The following is a 24,902-nucleotide window of genomic DNA, read 5'->3' as shown; positions in this document are numbered from 1 at the left end:
TGTAACCCGTTCTCCCCGTCAGCAGCCGCTCGTTGCCGAGCCTTGGGCGTGGGCCGAACCGAGCAGCGACGAGGAGCAAAGAGCCCGAGCCGGGGGGGTCTGGGGGCTGCTGAGGGAGGGACCAGAGGTGTGACCGTGTCTGGGTCACCCGGGACTGGCACCCAGCACCGGCAGGACCCTCGGGACAGCTGCTCTGTCGTGGTGTCATGGTGATGCCACCGGTGCTCCAAAGCACAAGGGGCGCTGGCAGGCGCCCTCCAGCACCTTTAGAGTTTGTTTTTATGTCTGTTCAAACGTCCTTAAGTTACCTCTTTCAATTGGTTGAATGGGACCAATTCTGGTGAAGAGCTTGATTCCCAAGGCTTCGTTTGACACCATGGGGATGGTTCATAGGGCTTCAAAGGGCTCAAAGCTCTGCCACTGGGCTGGGAGCAGGGGAGACTGAGCACAACAGGGACCACACCAGTGTTACAGAAAAGCATCACCTGCTGTTCAGGCACAGACAGACAGGGCTGAATTAAAGGTTCTTTTATTTGGCTCTGTCAACAATGCAACCAAAAAGGTTCTAAACAGCACTGGAGCAGCTGAGCAGAGTTGAGCTCACCTCCCAGTGCCTTAGTGGAGCTGTGTTTTGCACTCCACAGAAACCACTTACTATAAAACCTTTCAACATTGTCAGACACTTTAAATAACTTCTTTAAACAGCCATAACTTCTTCCATCTATGAATCTTTCCCTAAGGGAAATGACCTGAACCTTGTCAGAAGCATTCCTATGAGGTTGGGATCGGCAGCGTCATCACTCTCCTCATGTTGCTCATCCTTCCCCGCAGGTCTGTGCCCCAGGCTGAGCTGTGTGTGGTGTCACCCTCAAAATGTGGGTGCAGCTGATGCTCCTGGCCAGGCTCTGCCACCTCTGAGCCCTCTCTGTATCAGCACTGTTTCTAACAGCATTGACCACATGGTAGAACATTAACTTTTTAGGCAAATGTGAAACTGAAGATTCTCCTTAACTCACTGAATTATCAATTCCAGTAACAGAAACAACAACAAAGGAGATTCTCTGAATGCCAAGGCACTGCAAATCTGTAGGTACCTTCAGTGCCAAGGTGAAGCCCAGCAGAAGGACGTTTGTTCTCAACCTACACCAAATATTGCAATAGGATTCTGCTTCAGACCAGCTTTGGAGAGCTTGAAGGGGCAAAGCCAAAGGGACACACCAGTTTCCTGGTCTTCCTTTCAGTTTTTTTGACTTCCTGGGTAATAACTTTCAAGATCTTATAAATTTTGGGTTTTGTCAGTGCCTTCCTGCTGTACCACACTTCGTCCCAGACGGAGCACAGTGACTTGGGAAACAGGTACAGAGGGTGGTTGTCTTTCAGCATGTCTGGTGGCCTCTTCCTGGCATACTCCTTGTAACTAGCAACTGGGCAGTTCTCTGGATCCTCAGGCTTGGCAAAGAGCCGTGGGCATAGCTCCTCTTTGTCTCCCTTGGGGCTCAGATCATCTTTCCACTCCAAGTACTCCAGCTCTCCTTTGGTCTTCCTCAGCACCACCTGTCCCCAGTACAGCTGGTGGGCCTGGTAGTGGGTGCTGGCCCCAAACCCCCTAATGAGGCTGGTGAACATGAGGTGTAGCAAGCCCTGAGGGTGTGTCTTGCTTAAAATTCCCTTCTTAGAAAGGTTTTCCACATCATCATCTGTCATGTTCTCCACAACACTCCACCCTTCCTCCTTTAGGAACAGACACCAATGATTTAATTTATAGGCTTCCTGAGAGGCCCTGAACTCTGGCCCTCTCAATATGTTGTATGGGTAGTTGTGGTCCTTGAGGAACCGGCTGATGTTGTGCTGGAAGAAATTTAAAGAATTGGAAGAAAAATCCATGCCATTCTGTCTCTTGGCAGAGCTGAAGAACGAGACCAGGTAGTGGTCAAGGTCTGCAGGAGGCAGCGTGTGGATCTTGCGTGTCTCGGAGGGGTGGTGCAACTTCAGCCACTCTTTGAACACTTCTATGTCTCCAGTGCTATTGGTTTTCTTCTGCTTCTTCAGCACATCTAAAAGACAAGACACAACTTTATGGACAGCAAGAATCCACAAAGATCAGTAAAACACCAGGAGATACAGGATAGTGTCTACCTACCTTCTGGAAGCCATTCAGAGAGGATAGAACTCTCCCAGATCCATTCCCCTACAACTGTGGGTCATATTTATGTTCTCCACAAGCTAGCACAAGTGCCCAGCTTTCCAGGGAAAGTCAAGCTCCTTCCTGCTCCCTCTCCCTTGGCAGCTGGCCCTGCTCACTGCCTTACAGGGAAATTTCCCTCTCACTGTGAAATAACAGCATGGACTAAAAGTTGGGGTGGATGGTGAGGGAGAACAAACAGGCGAGTGAAAAGTGTACTATGATTTTGTTTAAAGGATTGCCAGGATTCTGGTTGGGCTCTCTCTCAAGTTGCCATGGCAATACCACATCTACCTAGTTCGATGTAGCATGAGAAATGAATGCTTTGGATTGCTGGAAAGCTCCATCTGCTCGCCTGTGCCTCGTCCAGGGCTGAGGACGGGGTGATGGAAAAGGGCTCATGAGCCAACACCTAGAGATCTCCCTTTTTGCACCAGGTTCTTTTTTACAGGCTTAGCTGTCGTCCTGAAAGGCTGATGGCTGTCTCACTGGTTTGGGGTTTTGGCCTGTTTTGTACTGACTGCTCCAGGTGCAGAGAGGAACAGCTCATGAATCAATAATGCTGAGGCCTCCTCTGAGCCATGAGCCAGTTACCTTGGCAGAAACAGCTACTACACAGACATTCCCAGAAGAACTCCCAGTCCCTTCAGATGACATGTGACATCAGTTATGAAAACAGTAAAATACTGCTCCCAAACCCCAGTTGTGGCAGTTTGTGTCGTTATGGCTCCACAAGGAACAACAACCCCTAAGCCTTTTCAGGACCAGCACTGGTGTTGTAAGCATACCCCAGGCAGACCCCAAATGCTGCCACAGCAACCTCTGCCCTTTGCAAGGACACACCCAGGCCCCTGTGCTGCAGGACAGCACATATGAAAACTTTCATTCTTGAAAGGGCTAAAGCAATTTCCTATGCAGAACTGACTGTTGCCACTGCCAGCACTGGGAGGTTTTGCCACTGGCTTTGGTGCAGCCAAATTTGGCCACAATTTCTCTGTGTTACTTCCTCTTGTTTCTTCCTCTTGACACCTGAGTTACCCACTCTGGCTCCAGTTTCCCACAGGGACTCTCTCAAGTATGGCCAACATACTGTGAGGGAATACTGGGAGTACTTTGGAAGACCAAAGTATTCAAACCGGGATGTTGGGGCTGGGGCACAGCCAAGAACATCTTTGGGTACCCCAGAGAAGGGCATTTCCTACAGAAGTACCAATTCCTTTAGGCAGGGAGCTTTGCAGTCCCCTTGAGCAGAAACAGGAGTGCCCCAAATCCAAGATATTTACTTAGATGCTGCAGTACAGATCTTGGCAGTGATGTGAACTCGCCCTCCTTGGATATTTTGGGAAAGTGATTAATAGAACACCCCCACACCCCTGCAGGCACAGAACTCTAGGCTGTCTTACCTTCATTTGAGGCTGCAGGTGGATGGCTCTCTGGACTCTGGAAGGCTGAAGAACAAGGTGTCTGCCTGGATGTGTCACTGTCCTCACTCACATTCTCAGCACCATCCCTGCTGGAGCCCATTCTCGGTGTGCTACACTTGGGAGGGCTCAGCTGGAGATGTTGCTGAACATCAGCAGCGGCTTGGAACTCAAAGAGTATCACAGAGGGCTGTGATTCAAGCTGGGCCCTGGCCTTAGCGCTGAGGATGGGAAGGGATTTGAAACATACCTTTGGTGTTTCTGACCCCAGGAGGCTCTTTGATCTGGAAGTTTCAGCTGTGGGCCCTGTAGCAGTGAAAGGACCCAGCTTCAGGATGTTTGTGCTCAGGTCCTCTGAGTCACTGACAGGAGACCTTGCTGTGGGGGCACAGGCAGCTCTTTGGGAGGCTGCTGGCTGGTGCAATGCCCTCGTCTGGCAGTGAGGCATCTCCAACTCCTCAACAGATGGCTCTGACACATTCTCCTGGCTGATTCTGTCTCCTTGGTTGTCTTCATCTGCCTCATGCTTCTCTTCATCAGAGATGAGCTGTATGTCTTTGTCACTTTTGGACTTCTCGTCCTCTTCGCCAGTTTGAACTCTAGTATCAAACTTTGGCAAGTACTTCTCTTCTGCAGATATTGATGGTACAGGTTTCCTGCCACTGATTCCTTGGGATCTGCCACATAACCCTGTGCTCCCAGAATCTGCTTGACCCATCTCAAAAGATGATGGGGTCAGCTTGAACCTCTTTTCCTCAAATTTGGATTCCCTTGCCAAAGACTCAGAAGACAGGAGCCTCTTTCTCCTTCCTACAGCCTCAGTCTCTTCTTCACCTCGGTCATGTAAGTTCCCACAGTGCCAGTGATAGGCATGTCCAACTGTGCACATCCACACCACAGTGCTGCCATCGCTCAGGTGACCCATGTTCTGCACAAATGCCAGGGATGGGATCTGGTTGCAGATGGTCCCGTGACTGTGTGCCCAGATCACAAGATTGGAGAGATCTGCTTGAAGGGAACTGGCATCGCTGAACCCTCTGTCACTGGTGTTCTTGCTCTGTAAAGGTGTTGGAGAGAAGGTGAGTGAGAGAGGATGTGCAGACAAGAGCAGTCCTGGGGCTGTTTCTGTCCCTCCCCAACAGTACAGTAATTGTAGACCAGCAGCCTCAACTCAGCACTCCTTTTAAAAATTAATTTGTTCTTTCTTTCTTGTCTGTGCTATCATTTATGCCATAACAGAACACTCACCATGCTGCTGCTTTCTGTCTCACTGAGCCTTCTCTCAGGTGGGGATCAGTAAGTGACTCTTTGAATGGCCTTTCTCTCTCTGAACCTGAAATGATCATCACATATGTGTGCTGTATACATGGATATGTGTATATGTATACATATAAAACCCTGACCAGAAAATGCAACTGAATTTCTCCATGCTCAGCCCACTGCAGGCCTGTGCCCTCCCTGGGCTGAGTTCCCACTGCACTCCCAAGAACTCTACACACAAAACCTAACTGGGGTAAATATTTGCAGGATCAGCTTCTGCAACACCAACGAAACGGAAACTAAATATAAACACTGAAAATAGAATTTTACAAACTGAACTCTGCAAGCCATTCCTTCAGCACTCTGGGGTTGGCAAGCTCTGTGTCTCCAAGTGCTGAACTACAGAGAGAGAACCAGGAATAGTGAGGCTGGTTCAGCCTGACATTCTCCGACTTTGCAAACAGTCATGACAGGCAGTTTCCCAACTGAAGGACTTGCACATGCAACTCGAATTTATATTAGAGACTAAATCTGAAACCCTCCCATCTGTTCAGAAGGCTCCATGCAGCAGCCTGGAAACCATCCCTGTTTTTGTGCCACAGGGAACACATAACACGCCCTCAGCACCACGGCAGCCCGGGAGCCTGTGTGGCCATGGCTAACACCACACACTCGCATCTCAGTTCATGATTAATCAAGAGCTTTGCAATCAGTGATGGTAAAAGAGGCAAGGCTTTTTAAAAAGAAAATGCTGGACATGGGAACCTTGCCTAAAGTGGTTCTTTGAGCAGTTCTTTTGAGCAGTTCTGGCCTACAAGGAACACTGCTCTCGGGGAGAACACAGGGAAGGACTGCCCTGTAATCCATGAACATGTGCCTGTCCACAAGGATTTATCTCGGGAATCTGGGAGTTAGGCTGAGGGTGAAGCCAGCAGCACAGGGGCAGGAATGGCTGTGCTGTGCCCAGTGCCCTCAGTGCCCAATGCCCTGGGTGGCCTTTGGTGCCCATCTAGCACCAGCCCAACACATTGGCTCTCCTGTCCAAAGAGAACAGGTCACACCTCTGAGCAAGAGGCACAGGAACTGCTCCCTTTGGGGTGAGCCTAGAGCACAGCAGCACAGCTCCCTTCTTATCCATCAATCCATATGTTCCTTCCTAATGATAGCACAGATAATTTTAGCCCAAATGCTTGGCTGTTGCGCGTGCCAGCATGTGGAATGTGCAAAGGCGGGATTTACTGAAATTTTTTTACTGAAATCTGCTGCTGCTTTAACAAAAAGACAATAAAAGCCTTTTTGGAAGCAGCAAATGCTATCTGAGCTCCTGATGTTAATCAAGGCTTTGTATGGGATCTACTGTTCCTGTGAGCTCACTCCTGATGAATCCCAGCAAACAGGGCAGGGAGTCACCTCCAATGGCCATTTCAGCTGCCCTGACCCCTCATAGAAAACAAGCTCTACCCAAGCTTCTCCCCAGAGGTATCTGACCTGTTCCCACCTCCCCAGGCCAGGGAGCTCACAGCCTGCTCCTGCTGAGCCCTACAAGCTGAACATAAACTTGGGGAAGAACCATTTTCCCTCCTGAAGTAAAAGAGAGTTTTAGTTTTATCTTCGAGTTCAGCCTGTGCAATTCCCCGAAAGGGCTGAGCCACTCAGAGAGACTCAAAAGGAACTTCCATGCCAACAATCTGGTGCCTTCAGTCAGTGTGGGAAAAGGTAACAGGAACGGAAACTCCGCATGGTCATACGGCCACAAAATTACTGACTTGGCAGATGAACATCTTGATCCCTATCACAGGCCTCTGCAAATGGAATGCTTTTATCTTTCCTTATCTCCAGGCACATGTCTTCCTCTTCCTGATCTCTTGGAAAGAAAAGCCTTTTTTTCTCTTGCTATTTAATTCCCAGCACAGGCTCTGGTGCTCGGCTACAGACCCTTTAAGCTGCTGTGGCCCTCAGACTTCCAGCAGCTGTGATTCCCTCAAAGGAATGGCAAGTGGAATCAGTCTGGATTCACAGTCACAGCTGAGTGAGAAAAACGACCACTGTCCTTTCCCCAAAGCCTAAACTGGCGTATCTGTCCTTCCTTTGAATAATAGAAATCCATCTTGATCGTTGCCACAGTGTTTAACTGCTTCCAGCAACCCTGGGATTCCTGTGGGGAAGGGTCTGGGATTAGAGTTTGGGGTGAGGTTTGTTTTGGAGCCTTGTGCCTGATTCAGTGTCTGTGTGGCTGGGAGTGATGTTGTGGGTTAATCCTCTTTCCAGGAGAGGCTCCCATCTGATAATGGACACTGTGAACAGGACCCACACCTTTCTGCAGGAAAACAGGACATTCCAGAGCTGTACAGTAAAGTATTTTAATTTTTTTTAACCCATGGGGAATTCAGTCTACAGCTAAAACCTACAGCTAGGTGAATTCAGGCTCACTCATGGTAAAAAACACGAAAGTGTTGGGTGTTTTTTTTATTTTTTGAATCTACAAGGTTTGGCTTTCTCAGGCCCTGCTCTGCACAGCTTTCAAGGCCTCAGTGCTGTGGGTGCTGATTTTACCTCTGTATTCCAAAAAATGGCCAGACAATCTCACAGGAGTCTCCAGCACTTCAGGGGAGACTGAACTTTGGGCTGACTGAAACATGGGAATGCTTTTTTGGTTTTAAGACTTTATGTGTGTCCTTTGAGTCCTTGGTGGGGGGAAAAGCAAACTCAGCACTTTCTGAGATTTATCCTCCTATAAGGTCTGTCAGACAGAATCACCAGAGAATGTCACCACTGGGATCTTCCTCTCTCCCCCTCCCAGGTGTGCTGGAGGCCTAAACCCATAAAACAGACACAGCCTTGTACAAACATGAACACTACATAAAGACACTAATTTCAAGGCACTAAAAGCCCTTTGCCCCCTCTGTCCTTGTCCCATTGCCCTGTGACAGCCCTGGCTGGTTCCTTTCACAGGCTCCAACGCCTGTTTTGCAGATTAGAACCTGGGACATGCACAGAGCCAGAGAACTGGAGAGCGCTGGCTTCCCTGCTCCAGATAAGACAGTGCAGGAAACTGCAACAATCCTGGTAGGAAAACAACAGGATACAGAACAGCAGTGCTTAAACTTGACTCCTGCCCCCTTCCCTGCTCCCTTGGGAAACCCTCCCTGGAGGTGAGGGGACCTGGGACATCCCCAAACACGTGTGGGGCATTGCCAGAGCATGGGGGCACTGCCGGGGCTGTGTCAGGGCAGGAGGGGCTGCACTCCAACGCATCTGGCTGCAGTATGGGAGCTGAGTGGAGCAGCTGCAGCTCATGGCTGCCAGAAATCATGGAGTTTGTCCCATCCTCCTTAGCAGGAGCCCAGGGGGTGGATCCATGATTTTCTAGCGTATCGGTTTTCCTGTTCTCTGCGTTGTTTGTTTCCCTCCTCATCTGCCCTGTACAGGAATCTTATGAGCACCTCTTCAGCTCTCTTCCTGCTTCCCCACATCCTTCTACCAGCCCCTCCTGCTCTGCTTGCAGAAATACAATTCTCAGGATACATCCTGTACTTGCCACGGGGCACTCTGCCTCCATTTTGAGAGATGCTCCCAGAAAATCCCACCCAGAGTGTCTGCGGAGGGCAGGATGTGAGTGCAGGCACCAGCTCCAAGCAGGAGACAGACCCTGCTGGCAAACACTGGCCTCCAGCACCACATTCCTGAAACAAGACCTTTTTTGTTCAAAGACTCGGACACCACTTTTTCCCCCCGAGTTCTAATTATCTCTGCTTCTGAGGGGCTGCGTTCCAGAGCCACAGGCCTGGGATGAAACTGTGAGCACTAAACCAAGGCCTCTGAAAAGTGCTAATAAAAGTCACGGGCAGCTGGCACAGCACTGGGCCACCAAACAGGGATCAGCCACCAAACCAGCCTGAGTGAAGGAAAAAATTCATTAGAAACCACAAACTTCTATTAATAGGAGCTCACGTTGTATTTCCCAGGAGGAGGAAGTTGGAGAGCTGAAATCAGCGACCTGGGCAGGAAATGCTGCAGCACTGACACAGTGTCAAGGTGGGGTCTGGGGGCACAGCTGTGCCAGTGCCCTGGGGACAGCTGGCTGCGCTGTCCCCACGATTCCGTGTGCAAGCTGTGACAGATAAACACAGAGACGTTACCGGCACAGCCCAGCCGTGGATACTGACCGTGTCCCCCACCGCTGCTCGTGTGACAGCGATCTGTCCCCTCACCCTGGGCCCGTGCAGGAGCATCGCTGCTTCACTCGCTGCTCTCGGGGTTTGTCGCCAAGCACCGGGCACCGGGCGGCTCCGGCACCTCCCGCTGCACGAGCACCTTTGTTCCTCCCGGTTCTGCCGCGTTTGAGCGCGCCAGACACGCGAATCAACGGGGAACGACGTGGAACGGGAACCCTTTTGTTCCGGAGCCGCCGCCCGGTACCGGCAGGGGGAGCTCGGCTCCGGTAGCGGCAGGGGGAGCGCTCGGCTCCGGTACCGGCAGAGGGAGCTCGGCTCCGGTAGCGGCAGGGGGAGCGCTCGGCTCCGGTAGCGGCAGGGGGAGCTCGGCTCCGGTACCGGCAGAGGGAGCTCGGCTCCGGTAGCGGCAGGGGGAGCTCGGCTCCGGTACCGGCAGAGGGAGTTCGGCTCCGGTAGCGGCAGGGGGAGCTCGGCTCCGGTACCGGCAGAGGGAGTTCGGCTCCGGTACCGGCAGGGGGAGTTCGGCTCCGGTAGCGGCAGGGGGAGCTCGGCTCCGGTACCGGCAGGGGGAGCTCGGCTCCGGTACCGGCAGAGGGAGCTCGGCTCCGGTACCGGCAGGGGGAGCTCGGCCCCCGGTGCTCGGCCCGGCCGCGCCGGTCCCGGGCCCCGCCGGAGCCGCAGCACCGCAGGCAGAGCCGCACCGGTGCGGCGGGGCCGAGAGAAGGGAGATCCCGGGCCGGGCTCGGTCAGTGCTGCTCCACCAAACAGCCAAAGCCAACAACTGGGGCTGGCAAGGGGAGAGCGCAAATCCCGTTTCGTTTAATTGCTAAGGCGTTTATTGCGTTTTTTTACATTTCTGAGCAGCTTTTTAAAGTTTAACTAAAATCATTGTGTGACATAGGATGTTTCGTCAACCATCTGCTAAACTGACCCCAACCAATCCAACCCAACCCAAACCCACACACCACTGCTGGGAACAAAATCCAGCAGCCAGTTTCACCCCAGTTTTGGGGCCTGGCACCTGCCCCTCCCTGAGCTGAGCCAGACCCCCTCCCCTGTTGTCCCACCTGCCCACAGGCCAGAGCTGACGTGTTCCCCCAGCACACAATGGCTGGAGTGTGGCATCAATTTGTTATTAAATAGTATTTGTGGTGAAGCTGTGACTTGTAATTAGATGTAATTGTTCACAATAGGACATGGTAACCTACTTCTTTTGCAATACAGACCGTCTTTAGTGACTGACACCTCAGCTCCTTCCTACCCCTGTCTAAAGCCCCTGAAATTGAGGTGACTCAGCCTCAGCCTGGGGGTGCAGGACTCAGTCTCACCAGCACCAGGCAAACGCTCACGTTCACTTCTGCACCCCAGGTGTTTACAGAGGTTTGCTGGGATGTGATGGGAAATGGCTCCTGGAGGCAGGAAAAACACATTGTTGGTAACAAAGTACCTTGCAGGGGAGGGGAAGCTCCCTGGCTGTGGGAAGCCTTGTTCCAGTCCCTCCTGGATCTCTGGTACCAGGAGCACAAAGAGACCCAAGTTCTTATCCCTCACAGAACATCCCCCTGAGAAGCACCCCAGGATTTTGCCAAAGGCAAATGCATTGCTTTATGCTCCCTGGTGATGCCATCTGTGAGGTTCCCACCTTTGGAGCCTTGGATCCTGCTCAGTTTTCTACTCTGGCCTTGTTTGACGTGCCACTGTCTCCCTTACCTGCTCCAAGGTCAGGCAGGCAGCCTCCCACAGCACACAGCACTGCCCAAGGACAGGATCTTATCCAGGGTGCAGCCTAGGAGAGAGGGGAGATGTGTTCCTTAGGAAAGGGAACTCAAAGCAATCTGCCAGTCCCTGGGGTGGAGTGGAAGCCATGAACAAAGCTCTCTGCCCTGAGAGCTGAGAGCCCTTGCCTTTGTTGGGCTCTGAGTGGCCACCTGGAGCAGGCAAGACCAGCAGGATCTGGAGACTGGCTCTCCATTGCTGTCCCCCACTCCCTGAGAGCAGAGCTGAGAGCCTTAGGGATGAAAACCCCACAGCTGGATGATCCTTTGGACAAGAAACACACACTTGGCCTTGGATCTGGGAGAACTGCAGCCGTAACACCCTGCCCAGAGTGCGAGGAGAAACCAGACAACTCCACTCAAAAGATCCAGAGAAACCAATGGGTGGTTTGGATCTAGAGCTCTCAGCAGAAAGTGTCCCTCGGGGAAGGATTCTGAGAACTGACTTCCAACTGCTGCAGTAGGAACTTGTCATCCTGCAGTATGGAACAAAGTATTTTCTCAATAAATAAAGTATTGTCATGTATTTTTTGAGCCCTGGCCTTCAAGTAAGAAAATGTAGCTGAACTGCCCCTCTGGAGGGAATTTGGGAGAGTGAGGGAGCTCATGGAAATGCTCCTCTGGCTGAAGGTGCAGGCAGTACCTGCACAGGAAGGAGCCAGGAGTGATGCTGGTTTGTGATCTCCAGCTTCCAGACCTGCTGCCAGGCAGTAGGACTATTTTGGGCTGTGGTGGTGCTGGTTTTACCCAAAACCAGGAGTTCAGTGCTGTGGTGCAGAGCAGGGAGCTGCACACATAACTGCTGGTTCTGCACACAAGGAGCCCCGTGCCTGTGTTTTGGGGATGCTGGGGCCCCATGAAATGCCCCTTGCACAGGTTCCTGTCATTGCCTGCCACACTCACTGCCGTGGTATCAGACAGCTCACCAATTAAATATTAAAACTTCTGAAGGATATTGAGTTTCTTTTGTTCCTTTGGCATTGCCAGTGTTCTCAGTTCTCCCTGACTTCACATGCTGCATGTCCCTGCCTTCATGTTCTTTTAATGCTTAATTTCATACTCCAGAGGGCTTCCTTCACCTCCTGTCTGTCACAGGGAGCATCTGCTATACAATCCAGACCAGGAGATGGTATTTAGGGAGCAGGTTCCTCACCCAGACCCCAGACTATAATCAAACCTCCAACTCCATGGTTCTGCACATACAGGCCGTTGTGTGTCTTCCACCCAGTTTAATCCAGAGCGCTTTGGCTTTGAGTCTGCAATCAGAATGTGAGATTCCTGAACACTTTCACCATCCGAAGCATGAGCAAACCTTCACATCATGAAAGCAAAAGCCCCTTAGCCCCAGAGCAAGGCTTCCCTAAGCTGTTCCACTGCACAACATCCTTCAGGAACATACGGGCCAGCAACCACGAGATGCCCACAGCATAACTACAGCACTGACAAACCAATTGAGCCTCAGCAGCTGCCTCTGGGAAGGTTTCATTCATCCCCAACACTGCCTTTTAAACTTAAGTGCCACTGGAACAAACACATCTTTGATCCAAGTAGGAAATAATTTGGAGCTTTGTGTTTAATAGAGCTGCAGCTCTGGGGAAATGATGTCGTTCTTGGCCGGGATGACAATGGGGCTCACGGCAGGCACAGAGCATGGCTGTCCCCATCCTCACTGAGCTGGCTGTGTTTGGACATCTTTGTTCTTGACTCAGTGTGGAAACAAGCTGAGGCTCCTGAGCTGACATGTGTGGCACCAAAATACAGGATTTGGGAAGGGGGAGAGCAGGATTTGGGCAATCTCTCCTGTCCTCTTGCTCCTTCTGCCTTTGGAGTCTCTTGTGTCCCCCTCAGCTCCAGGGGAACCACAGCACGGATTAGGGGCTGCAGACACAAACATGGAAGAGCACATGGGCAGTACTGGGCTGTACACACCTGTGTGATCCATGTCCCTGAGGTGGGGGCACACACACCTGTGTGATCTGTGTGCCCTGGGGACACACACACATCTCCCTTTATACTGTAGACACCTCTTCGAATGTTGCTGCAATTTCTGTCTGTAAAATCCTGTGTTCAGAGCAGGGAGCAAGCAGCAGGCAGGCTCCACACCCGAGGGAGCATCCCTAAATGCTCTGCAGGTGCATGTCTCTCTGTCAGGACCCTTTTTCATTTAAATGACTCGTGCTCAGACTGTGACATTCTCCTGTCTGGAATCATCTGGTATCTGTGCCATATCCATTCGAATGGCAGATGCAACAGGAGACACCTGTGGACAGAGGGGCAGAGCTAAGGTTTCAGGAACAATCACAGAGCCTGGCAGGTGAGCGATGGAGACCTGCAGCAATAATGCATGAGCTGCACCTGCCTCCCCTCAGCCCTGTGGCACTGCTGCTCTGGGAGCTGCTGTTCCAGTTCCCTCTGAGCTCCACTACAGTGCCACCTGCACTGCTGGGAGAACCAGTACAGCACCACACTTCAGTAATGGACTGGGAACGCCAGGTTATGGTGTGCTGGGAGAGAAGCAGATCCGCGGGGCTGAGTACTCTCCAAGTCCTGCGCAGCCCCACAGGTTCCAGCTCTGAAAATTGTTGCTAAGCCAGCAAGCCCCCTCGAGAGGCTGATCAGGAAAGTGGCATTATCCTCAAGAGGGTCACAAAATGAAATCATTGTAAGGAAGTGAAGGAGCTTCCCAGGCCATTGCTGGGCACAGGGAAGCAACAGAATGGTACTCGGGTCTCCCTGCAAACAAGCCCCTGACTAAATCAAGCAGGAAATGCAGAGCTGGAGCTATGGACAGACAAGAAATGGTGTTTACTTCCCTGCCCTGGGATAGCTGGAGATGTGCTTGGAAGGAGGGTTGTTTGTATAAATAAATGTTCATTCTTGGCAGTGGAATGCAAACTATGCTGAGGGGCTGGAACCAGGCACTCGGAAAAGCTGAGGCCAGAGCAAGGGAGAGACGGAGTGAGGCTGCATGGAGGAAATTCACATTCATTTTTAGCAACTTGGAGAGGTTCTCAAGCCTGTTTGACATTTTTAATTATGCTGATGCAGAGCCTATTTCAAGGACAAAAATAGTCAGGATTGCACGTTAAACAATTAGGAAATTTCACACCAGCCAGTGAGGAGCAGTGCTGCCTGGGGGTCTGGACTCTCTGAAACACGGGATCATCTTTCAGCCTTTCTAGACAGACGGAATTTGAATGTCTTGCAGAATCCTCGCCCAGGTCAGGAACTCAGAGCACGGCCCTGTAAACCTCTCCTGATTATATTTTCTGAAAGTGCATAGAAGGCAGGAAAGATGAGCCTGAGCTGCTGCTCTCTTTGTCCAGGCCTTCCTGCAAGGTTTCTGGAAGGGCAGAAAAGCATTCTGCAATGTGGCATCAACTGTGTCAGAATCTGTAACTTTACAGAATCTGCAATTTCTGGTGGAGAGTGAGCTCAGCTCAACGGTCTCACATCACCAAGTCAGGGCCTGTTTTCCATGTTCAGAAAGTGACCTTTCGTCATGCAACCATTGTGACCTCAGGATCTCATTTTCCCTGTGTATCCATGGAAAAGAGCTTTACCTGCTTACTAAACTAACCTGCTGTTCTTTCCGGAAAATGTGTAAGGACCTGTCCCTACATTTCAGTTCGGGTGTCAGGGGCCACGGCTGTGGCACTGAAGGGCAGGAGGTGCCTGTTTGTGTAGAGCAGAGATGTCAGCCACCCTGCTCTGAGTCCAGCTCAGGAGCTGGCACTGGGCTGGGGACAGCGGAATGGAATCGGAACCGGCCTTCTCTTTGAGATAATGGAAAGTCACAGGGAGGTATCCAGCTTTGGGCATGAATAAATCATTACAGGTATGAATTATTCAGAGCTCAGCCCTTCACATGTGCTCCATTCAGACTCCAGAGGCAGCATCCCTACTGTTTGGGGGTTTCTTCCCCAACATTCCAGGTCTATGGCAGGCTGATGAGTCCAAGTGTTCAAATAAGATTAAAAGAATAATTAAAAAATCCAGAAGTAAAAAGCTGCTCAAAAGTGCTGTGACACCTCATGCTGGCATTCCAATGGCCAGGCAATGTCTGAGCTCCAAGAGCTGTCCACAAGTTAGTCACAGCATGGGATGGGAATAAGAAGTGGCTCAGGAAATTGGGAGCACAGGTTGGAGGGAAGAACTGGAATAAATACAGGCACAGAATCAATACAGGAACCAACCCAGCCTCCTGATAGCTTGTGTCTAATACAAACACAGGTATTACCTGGATTTCTCAAATGACAATAAGCAACCTTGGTAGCACTTAGGGGATAAATCAAAATTTCTGGCTTTGATCTGTGCTGTGAGATCAGTGGCTTTGCCTAGTGGTTTTAAAATCTTGTTTATTATGAGCTGAAATGGGTTGAATGAAGAGAAGATCTGGTTTGCAGTGACTGGAAGGATGGCACTGTTATACCTGGTTAGAGTGATCACTGTTAGAGTGATGAATTTAATGTCAGAGTCCAAATCATGAGCCCTGGGTCCTGGAGAGCAAGGGCAGCCATGAGCTGCAAATGCTGCTAGGTCATTTCTGGGGAAGAGCAGCTATGGGATGAATTGCAGGAGGAATAATCAGACCATAGATTAATCAAATCACAGATTCACCAAACCATAACCTAATCTTCACCACTCCAACCCTGACTAGGAGGGAAAAAAGTCCTGTGTTGAACAGACAGGAAATGGCTGGTTCGTCCCGCACAGGAAATGAGTCACCCCAGAGCATCGGGAGGAGCCGTGGGGACAGGGAAGTGCTGAAATAACATGGATGGGGAACAGCAGAAATACAGAGAAGTCTCTTGCATCGTGGATTAAAAAGAAGGAAATATGTAAAATGTGAGCTCTTGTGATTCTACTTCAAATCTAAAGTTCATGAAGGTGTTTGCAGCACGAAATACCCACAGCTGTAAAAGGGGGACTCAGGGTGTGCAATGGCAACAAAAACCATGTCCAGGTGCAGCTCTCCTGCCTTGCAGAGTGTTTCTCACCTGCTCAGCTCTGGCCCTGCGCAGAAGGTCTCACATTGCTGTGGTGGCAGAGCTGTCACAGACACCCTGCTCAGGGAGCCCATACACAGGTCAGGAATCACAGAATCATGGAGTCGTTCCCCCCCTTGTCCAGGCCCTTGTAAAAAATCAGTCTCCAAGAACACTTCTTTTTATTACTGAGAGCACATGAAGCTTAATTCCAAAGCCATTTATTTATCAACTACCAGTCAGAACGCTCTTTGATAGTACTCCATGCTGCCAAACCCTCGTGGATCAATGGAAGAAACACTCCCCTCATTCATGTTGTGTCCTGCTCAGAAAGCCACGTGTGTGCAGGTATGAGCTGCACACTACTCTCCCAGATGCTGGAACTAACACAACCAGCTCTCCCACCCCTCCTCCTCCAACTACCCCAGCTGCAGAGGCACTTTGAGTCCTTCTCCTGGTCCCTCCTCTCAGGCACGAGGAGGGGAGGCTGTGGGTCAGAGCCAGATATGTCTGCTGGACTGACAAACTCTGCAGGGATTCTGCTCTGCTCTGCTCCTGCTCCGCCTGCTCTGCACTAACCATTCCCAGAGTGGTGATGTGGCACCGTGAACGATGCACAGAAGAATGTTCTGGCACTGTGAGATACTGCTGAAAGCTGCCAATACGCTTTGAAATAAAAAAAATTCAAAATTTCAGCCACCGTGTTCACTGAGATGAATTGAAAATAGCTAAAAGCCACAGAGAGAAGCAGGATTGGAGACACCCCCTGCTCCATGGCTTTTTTGGGATTCAGTGGTAGCACAGTTATCCGTGAGAGTTCCCTAGTTTATGGCCTTGCTGGGAATAACGGGGCAGGAGAGGAACTTCCAGGAAAACAATTGTCATTGGCAGCAGTATCCAGCAAACACCACCGTGCCCATGGGTTTGGGTTTGGTTCATGAACTGAGCCCCTGTTTAGGAGCATTCTGGTTTTCAAACTGCTGGCAGAAACACTGGGTGGAAGAGGAAGGAGAAGGGGAAGAGTTTTGCCAGTTTGCGAAGGACAAGGTTGCAAAGAGAAGCGTCCATGACCCCACACAGGCTGTGGAGCTGTGTAACAATACAAAAGGAACAGGCAGGAAAGGGTCGGTTTTGTTTCAGAGTTTTTCTTTGCTGCTGGTGAGCTAAATGCCAAGAGATAACACATGCAGGAAGGGCTCAAAAAGGGAATAAGCTGGGTGTGCCCCAGAGCCCTTCCTGGCCAGAGGAACCACAGCCAGAACCAGGGTGGGACGTGGGACGCTGCTGTAGGATCGTACAAAAGAAGCTGATTCATTTTTTTCCCTTTGCCCTCCTCTTTTATTTTTTTTTTTTTTATAATGGTCATTTTCATCTGGGTTTGTTTTTCAAAACAAACACAAGGACACACAGGGGCTGGTCCTGCTCCCTGCTGTGTTTTCATATCAAGTGTAATCTTGTTCTTAAAAGCATTTTCCCCTTTGGCCCAGAGAAAACCACAACAGTGTCACTGGTCACTTGTAGTCCCATAGTACCTGAGCAGATGCTGTCTAAAAAACTCTGTTCCTATTGCAGGAAAATGGCTGATAAAATGTTGCACAATCATCATTTCTGCAAGAACTGTGGAAAATCAGGTTAAACTTGCACAAATGTTAAAAAGCCTTTTAAGTCAGACCAGACCTGCAAGGGAAAGGCCTTTGGAAATCAAGAACCCTGTGGTGGCATTTACCTGTTTGCTCTGCCAAAGATACCTGAAAAGCACGTGGAATACCTGCACATGCCATAAACTCATCTCAGCAGCTACTAGAAAACCAAACCCTGTCCTGGCCTGTGATCAGTGACAAGTGTTAATGAATGTTTGCAGTCTTTGTGGGGTGTTCAGGGTACTCTTCCTTAGGGTACAGAAATACTCCATATAGGGAAAAAAAAAGGGATTCTGTCTCCACAGCATCCTCTACCATCAAGGGATTCCTTTCTTACAGAAGAAACACCTCCATGGGAAATTCACCTTAAACCAGGCACAGTCAAAGGGAACACAGGGAGCTTTGTGCTGGCAGCTAAATTCCTGCTGTCTTTGATCACATCACTTTATCTCCCTGGCTCTCAGCTACAGTGGATCCATAATCCCATCATTTTCCCATTCTTTGCCTCCAGTTGTAAATCTGAGGCAGCAGCTGAGCCTTTCATATGCAGGAGCCAGTAAATAACTGCTTGTGGTTTCAGATAGGTTTAGTTGCCTTCAGCAATAGGTCAGAACACACTTTTCTTCGGTTTTAAACTCCACAGGGGCCAAACTGGAAGTCAAGTAACCCAAAGATTCGGGAATCAGAGTTCCCAGCTCCTGGAAAGATCCAAGGCCAAGGGAAGCTCTTGCATTTCACGGAGGGTGACAAAAGTCAGCTGGGCGATGTCTGATCCTGGCCACTGAAACCTCTGAGCACTGCCCCGATGAGAAATGAGGGCTCCAACCAGAGAACCTGGCACAGCAACACGGGTTTGGGAGAAAATAGACCACTTCACTTCTAACTTTTTCTCTTCCCTACTCACATGTCAAGTGTGCGCTCAAGAGAGACACGAGAATGCAAAATGCATGTCTGTACCTGCCGGAGTTACCCGACACAATGCAGAACACTGCCCAGGGAAAACACTCCACATTTCATCTGCACTCTTATTTTTAAAACAATTTTCTGAGCCCTCACATACACGGCCCAGGTGTTGGTGTTTTACAGGTTATCAGTGGCAGAGGCACTTTGGTAGAACTGCCAAATACATTGACAGAAAAGCCCTGGGTGGGAGGGCTGGGAGGGCAGAGGAGCCTAGCTGAGGGCAGAACTAGAAATTAGCAATAAACTGACCAACTAATGCCCTTCCCAGTGAGCAAATACTCGCTGTTTCATCCATGAGTGTTTCATCCATGGCAGCAGTGGCTCCATGGAGCAGTGGTGAGGAGGATCCAGCTGTGCCCGAGGGTCAGGGATGGGGACAGACCCCCAGTCTTGCCCTGGTCACCCTGCGGGAGCCACAGAAGGATCTTACACAAAGCCACCACCGTCGCTTGAAATTCACTAGAGGTGGCCCAGCACTTGCAAAGCAAATCTTCCATAGTCTTGACAAGCCCCAAATCCCTGGAATCTACATGAATCCCCGCAGAGGTGTGGCCTACAGGCAACGATCAACATTAAGAGCGAGACAAGCCGATCTAATTCCACACTGAAGTGCCCGTGATGGGCCACAGAGCTGGGCTGGACAGCAAAGGGTCACAACGGTACCTGAGCCACAGGCCGGCAAGTACGTTTAACGTCTTACCTCTCTCTCACCTCTGGTAATCTTTATCCTTAAGACATTAATTGCGATTACACACACTCCATCCTATACTTTAAGCAAGCCCCTCGGCCCTGTGCGAACCACGAGGGGCAGGGCGGGCGGACTCTCCTCACCCGGGATGGCGGCGACGCGCGGCTTCCCTGCCCGCCCCCAACATGGCGGCGGGGCCGAGCCGCCCCCGCGGCCCCGGGCCGCACAACGTGCACGCGGGGGGACCCCCTTGCCCGTACCCAAGATGGCGCCCAGCGCCGTGCCTCCGGATGCCCTGCCCCCAATCAAGATGGCGGCTCTGGGTGTCATCCCGACCCCCTTCCCGCTCTGAAGATGGCTCCTCCCCGCCACCTCCCTCCGCCTACCGAATGGCGCCGCGCACCGGCGGCTCGCCCCGCCCCTTACCCGCGCGCGGCCAATCGGCTTCGCGCGGGGAGCCAGGGCGCCAACCCCGGGAGGCGGGCGGTCCCGCCCTCCCGTCAGTGTGACAGCTCCGCCAACCAATGGAGCACCGGCGCGGGCGAGGCGGGCCGGGCGGCGCCGCCATTTTGTGAGTCTATAACACGGAGCGGTCTCGCTCGTCCCGCTATTGCGGCGCCTCCACTCCGCTCCCGGGTCGTCTCCGTGTGCAATGGACGGGTGAGTCCCGCCCGGCGCCGCTCCGGGGCCGCGAGCAGCGCTGCCGGACCCCTCCCGTGGTGCGGGGGCTCCCGGGTCGAGGACCCTCGCCGGGGGCTGGGACGATACCTGTGGGGGGCCCACGGGCGCGGCCGCGGCTGGCGAGGGGGGTCGTCTCGTGTGGGGCCCGCCTCCCCCCCTTTCCCGGACCCCTTCCCGCGGGCGGCGGGGGAAGCAGGGGCGGGCCCAGTGCGCCGCCTCGTGCGATCCGGCCCCGCGTGTGCTCCGAGCGCACCGCCGGTCCCGGCCGAGGGGAGCTCCGGGACTGCCGGCCTGGGGGGCTCACGGGGCCCAGGCGGGGGGCGGCGGTCCGGGAGCGCCGCGGGGGCGGGTGGGGGGCCCGGGCGCGGCTCCGCGGGGGCGGAGCGGGCGGGGCGGGCGCACCTGGCGGGGCGGCGGGCGGTGATTCACGGCCGCGCTCCCTCCCATTGTCTGGCGCTTCCGCGGGCGGGGGGGGCTCTCGCTGGGTTCCTTTTGTGACCGGTTTTCGCTCGCCCAAGTTTCGCAGGCGGGAGGAGGGCGGGCAGGGCTCCATCGCCGCCTTACCTGAGCGCCTCAGGTACAGCTGCGGGCGCGGCCCCGCTCTCGTTGTCCCGCGCAACTCCGGAAAAGAAAACTTCCCCTCCGCACGCTCGGACTCGGGGAGTTTCCAGAGCACAACTTTTATCTTGGTCATCGTCGATTCCTCTGTAACCACCGCCCGCCGGGGCCTCTCTGCGGCAGAGTTCGTTCTAAAGCGGGTGTTTTATCAGGGGATCTCTCTCGAAAACGAGTCTCTCTGTGCCTCTTTTCTCCTGTTTGGCGTGGGTTTTTTTTTAGTGATGTGGTTTTTGTTTCTTCTAGCGCGCAGTAGTTAAAATATTTCTAAAGGCCTCCGAGTAAGCAGTTTGTTTTCTCAGAGCCGTAAGTACGGGAAGCCCAAATTAGAGCCTTCTCGCTTTCTGCCTCAGAACACTGGTCTGGGCGTAGTCACATGTCTGGGCTTTTTTACACGCTGAAAAGGTGGCGTCTCAGTGTTGTTTTCATCTTTAAACCCATAAAAATCCCTAAATCTTAACAATTTTTTCAGTCCAGGATCGCTCTGCTGCTTTTAACCAGTTGCTCATCGTGTTGAATGATATTATTAAAAGAAAACCAATACAAAACAACAAACCCAATAAATTCTCAGCACATGAGATCACACATTCTAGTGGCAAAAATCGGTTTGTTATCAGCTGTAGTTCCAGGGAAGGCGGATGTTCCGTGCATGTTAAAGTAGTTGCTATTTGAATGTAGGAGTTGTAACACACGAGACTCAATTACCCTTCATCTCTTGGAGGTCCCTGTGCAGGATCCCTTAGCCCGGTGAAAGTGTATCCTGTCTCCTGCTGAAACTTTAAAAGCTGCTTCAGAAAATGGTTTTAGGTTCTTGCCGAGTTGGCAGCAAGTGTACCCTGGCTCCAGGCTTCTCCCATCTCCTTCTCCCAAAAATGATCCTGAGCTGTGCTCGAATGATCCCCTTTGAATAAGTTGCTTTGTTAAAACATGTGAGGAGTCTGTGTGGGCAGTCCTGCTTTGGAAAATGACCTGGAGGTTTTACTGGTGCTGCTTAATTTTTCCTCTTATTGCATGGGAATTATCCCATTTTTCCATGGGAAAAATAATTTTTATGAAGGGCTTTATTGCCTCTTCTTTTGAAACTGGGAAAAGTTTTAATCCCCTCCTGAAGGCTGATGTGCAGGACATGAGAAGGAGGCTTGGGATGATTTACTGAGGGGGTATGTGAACTGGAAATACGTTGCACATTTCTTGAATAAAAATTCTGAAATACGGTTGAAGCTTGTTTCCTGTGAAATATGTTGTCAAATGGGCTACAACAATATCCCAGGAATCAATAGTTCTTGGCAAATAAAATGTCTCTTCCTGTTGGATACTTCTAAATACCATCCCCAGCTAAGGCACTTTATGTAAAACATTTCCTGTGTGAGAGGCCCACAGGAGGAACAGGAAGTGGGAGAAACTGCTCTGGGGTAAGTTCGAGAGTTTGGGAAATGTGGGGCATTCCCTGTTCTTATTGTGCTTTGTTGGCAGTAGATTTTTGTAAGGTTCTGGAAATGCCTGGATTAGTGTTTATGTGTTAGCTGTGGAATGTGCTCTGTGTTTAGGGATGCTGGTTCCTTGAACTGCTCCATGCAGCTGGGTTTCATTAGTTCATTAGAGCTGACCATCGAGTACAGCCAGCCCATCCTGCCGCCGGGTGACCAGCACCGGGCCCGCAGAGCGGTGTCACACGCGGTCTTCTCCCAGGACTTCCCTGGAAAATACGGAACTATCGCGTGGCTTCCCGCAGCAGCCGTTGGACAGGGCTGTGGCTCCAGCTGCAGAGTGCTGGGTTATGATGACACGGCAGGTTGGGGGGAAGAGGAAGTGTGAGGAGCTGAGCTGGCTCGTGCTGGAGCTGCGGTTTGCTTCTGGAGCTGGGGACACTCAAGTCACTGGGGCCACTCAAGTGGTCTAACAAGATCAGACACGACTTTGGTGCAAGTTATGAATTGTTGCAGGAGGGGAGGCAAGCAGGAACTAGTAAATGCAAGTTTTTTCGCATTAAATCACCATGTAGAATTGTTCTTGAGTACTTCAGGTTTCTTACTGCTGGTTCAAGGACTGCCCTACCTGCTGTGTGTCCCCCTGTTCTGTGGAGCTGCTGCAGGTCAGTCAGCTGGCCACTGCTGCATCCTGTGCTCTGAAATTACAGGCAGCTCTTTGAGAGGAGCTGAACCAGGCAGGGCTGTATCCATGGCAGTCCAAAGGGGTCGTTTCTGTTCTCTGTTTTGTGTTGCTGCATTACAGGGAGCTGGAATTTATTACTAAAAAATCACCAGTGCAAGGGTATAACTGAATTCTTAAACTGTCTGGAGTGCTCCCATGAAACAGTAGCATGGAGGTGCTCTAAGGCTCTGGGAGATCACCCAGGCCTAACATGCAAGGCTGTAGGCAAGTCATTCTGACTGCATTGGTGCACATTGCTGTAAAGGAGGTGTATTGCGGTGTATAGAGTTCAGTGACCTGGTGTGGGTCACTTGAAGTACAACTTGTGCTACTTTTCATCTTAGTTAATCAGAAAGTCTTCATTTTACGAGGTTTAAGTGTCTAAGATTGAGTTCAATAGCTTCTTTTTTGTAGAATTGATAGAGGAATCCTATCTAGGGTGTACCCCAGGCTGGGATTGCCTGGACCTCTGGGCACTCTGCTAGTCTGGCCCTGCTCTGGCAGTGCTGGCGTGGCTTGAGGGCTGCTGTGAGCCCTGGCTCCTGCTCTGCTGGGACACAGCTGAGCTCTGGCCCTGGGACCACTGGAGCTCTGGTGTTGGTCTCTTCAGCCGTTCTAGAGCCTGTCAGGGGCTCTGTGGGTGTTGGGGGCAGGAAACTCAGAAGGGGATGTTGGTGACCAAGCTGACTCGTGATGCTTTTCCGCTTGGTGTGGTCAGAGTCGAGGTCACATCGCTGGACTGGGGGAGTTCACCCCCACCCCATGCCCTTGCAGGAGGAGCAGGTGCTGCCATAGGGAGTGGGAGAGCTGCAGTTCTCTGGCACTGTTGGGTCTTGGGTCTCCACCATCACCATCTAATAATTTTTCTTTGTATAAACTGTCCTTGGCTCACCTGCAAAGACAACTGTGCACTTTGACTTGCTTTTTTCTTACTACTGTAAACTATGCTGGATTTTTGTGGCAAACCTATCTAACTTTTTTAATCCTTTTCTTTCTTTTTTCTACAGCATTGTCCAAGATATAACAGTTGGTACAAAGGTAGGCACTTCTCACTTTTTCTCTCTTTTTACACTGCTCAGCATCTGACCTAGTTTTAGCCTCACCAAATGTAGATCTTCAGCTCTAAAGGGTTATTTCTGGTACCATGTAAATTGGTTTTAACCAGAAGGTAATTCAATTTCATGTACATTTAAAACTTATAATATGGCTCAGCATTTAGTTCTTGTCATTTAGGCATTGATGATCAACTTTATTGCATTTAGAAACAGCCCTTTCCCCTGCTAAAATGTCAAGCCATGCTTGTTAACTTGTGTGCTAGACAATGCTTCTCCATGAAGAAACCGGTCCTTTTCCTTTGGAGAACTCCATTTCCTTTGTTTGTGTGAATTCCTGCTCAGTTATATGTCAAAATTACCTCTGCCACAAAAGGGAGGGTTTAGCAGCAGATTTTTATCTCCTGTGAGTACAGCAAATATGATCTTTGCCCTTCTAGTCTCAGGTTTGGAAAGTGCAGCTTTAGCCCTAAACTCATAGCGCTGACAGGAGGCTCCTTATCGGCCGCGGGTGGCAACAGGCGTCACGTTCACGGGATCAGCACTGGTGCTGTGAAACGCCAAACTGGAATGTGCAGGACAGAGTGGGCCTGAAGGGTTAGGGTTTGATTTGGTCAATGTTGTAACTCTGGGGTCAGGACTGCAGTGGACTCAACCCTGTGTGTGTGTTGGCCGTTGGTGTTGTGGCCGAGTGGCACATGGGGAGGCAGTGACCAAGAGCTGCCAGGGACTGAGAGCCACAAGTGGCCACTCAGAAGGACCAGGGAAGTGATGCTATGGGATGGGACTGAGGTGGAACAGAGCTGGTGTGCTGGGAGCACCAGCAACCCTACAGAATGGGGTAGGAGCATCACACAGAAAGTGCTGATGGCCAGCAGAGCTTTGTGTTGGAAGTACAGAATGAGCAATGTTAAGCACAGACCGCCTGGCACTGTTTTAGGGGTCTGAAGGGGCTCTAAGAGCTGTGGGGGAAAGATTACTCCTACTTTTCCTCCTGCTGGAATCTCAAATTTAAATTAATGATAGCGTCTGGTTCGGGTAGAAATGCTGCCTGCTGCAAGGAGCTCAGTTTGCCGTTGGATGCAAGGAGGAGAGGCTTAAGCTTGGACAATAAGGTTGGTTGATAGTTCATAGCCATTATGAAAGGTGGACCAAGGCATCCTTAGAGCACTTTGATGCATCATCTGCTGGGAAACTGGTTAATGTCGGTTAAGGTCCCCTGGTTTTTAACAATGTGTAATTTATAACTTTTAAGTGGTTTTACATAACTAAACCAGGAAGCTTCTGAAACTGTAGTTGTAGACCTCAGCG

General features: G+C 51.2%; 2 protein-coding genes across 14 annotated transcripts in view; one reads left to right on the top strand and one right to left on the bottom strand.

Moving 5' to 3' along the window:
* Nucleotides 1-359: 359 nt before the first annotated feature.
* On the bottom strand, nt 360-19,370 carry LOC131589381 (uncharacterized protein KIAA1958-like). Of its 8 annotated transcripts, XM_058858802.1 has the most exons (6): nt 19,105-19,340; nt 10,749-10,824; nt 8,815-8,974; nt 4,852-4,936; nt 3,586-4,660; nt 360-2,054 (listed from the first exon to the last, which is right to left on the bottom strand). In XM_058858802.1, the coding sequence occupies exons 4-6, from the start codon at nt 4,852-4,854 to the stop codon at nt 1,171-1,173; spliced, it is 1,962 nt and encodes a 653-aa protein (XP_058714785.1). In that variant the 5' UTR covers nt 4,855-4,936; nt 8,815-8,974; nt 10,749-10,824; nt 19,105-19,340; the 3' UTR covers nt 360-1,170. The 8 variants fall into 8 exon arrangements, with proteins under 8 accessions (XP_058714785.1, XP_058714788.1, XP_058714783.1 ...); XM_058858805.1 differs by lacking the exons at nt 8,815-8,974; nt 19,105-19,340 and adding an exon at nt 19,353-19,370; XM_058858800.1 differs by lacking the exon at nt 8,815-8,974.
* A 254-nt stretch (nt 19,371-19,624) lies between these two features.
* Nucleotides 19,625-24,902, top strand: part of PTBP1 (polypyrimidine tract binding protein 1) — a 28,207-nt gene continuing 22,929 nt past the window's right edge. For 4 of the 6 annotated variants that reach the window (XM_058858497.1, XM_058858496.1, XM_058858495.1 and 1 more), the window contains exons 1-2: nt 19,625-19,752; nt 23,547-23,577. In XM_058858497.1, coding sequence (XP_058714480.1) covers nt 19,745-19,752; nt 23,547-23,577 — 39 coding nt within the window. In that variant the 5' untranslated portion in view covers nt 19,625-19,744. The remainder of the gene's footprint in view (nt 19,753-23,546; nt 23,578-24,902) is intronic. The other 2 variants (XM_058858499.1, XM_058858498.1) reach the window with 2 other exon arrangements.

The sequence above is a fragment of the Poecile atricapillus genome, chromosome 28, assembly GCF_030490865.1.
Source record: "Poecile atricapillus isolate bPoeAtr1 chromosome 28, bPoeAtr1.hap1, whole genome shotgun sequence".
NCBI lineage: Eukaryota > Metazoa > Chordata > Aves > Passeriformes > Paridae > Poecile > Poecile atricapillus.
This window is presented reverse-complemented; position numbering and strand designations above follow the sequence as displayed.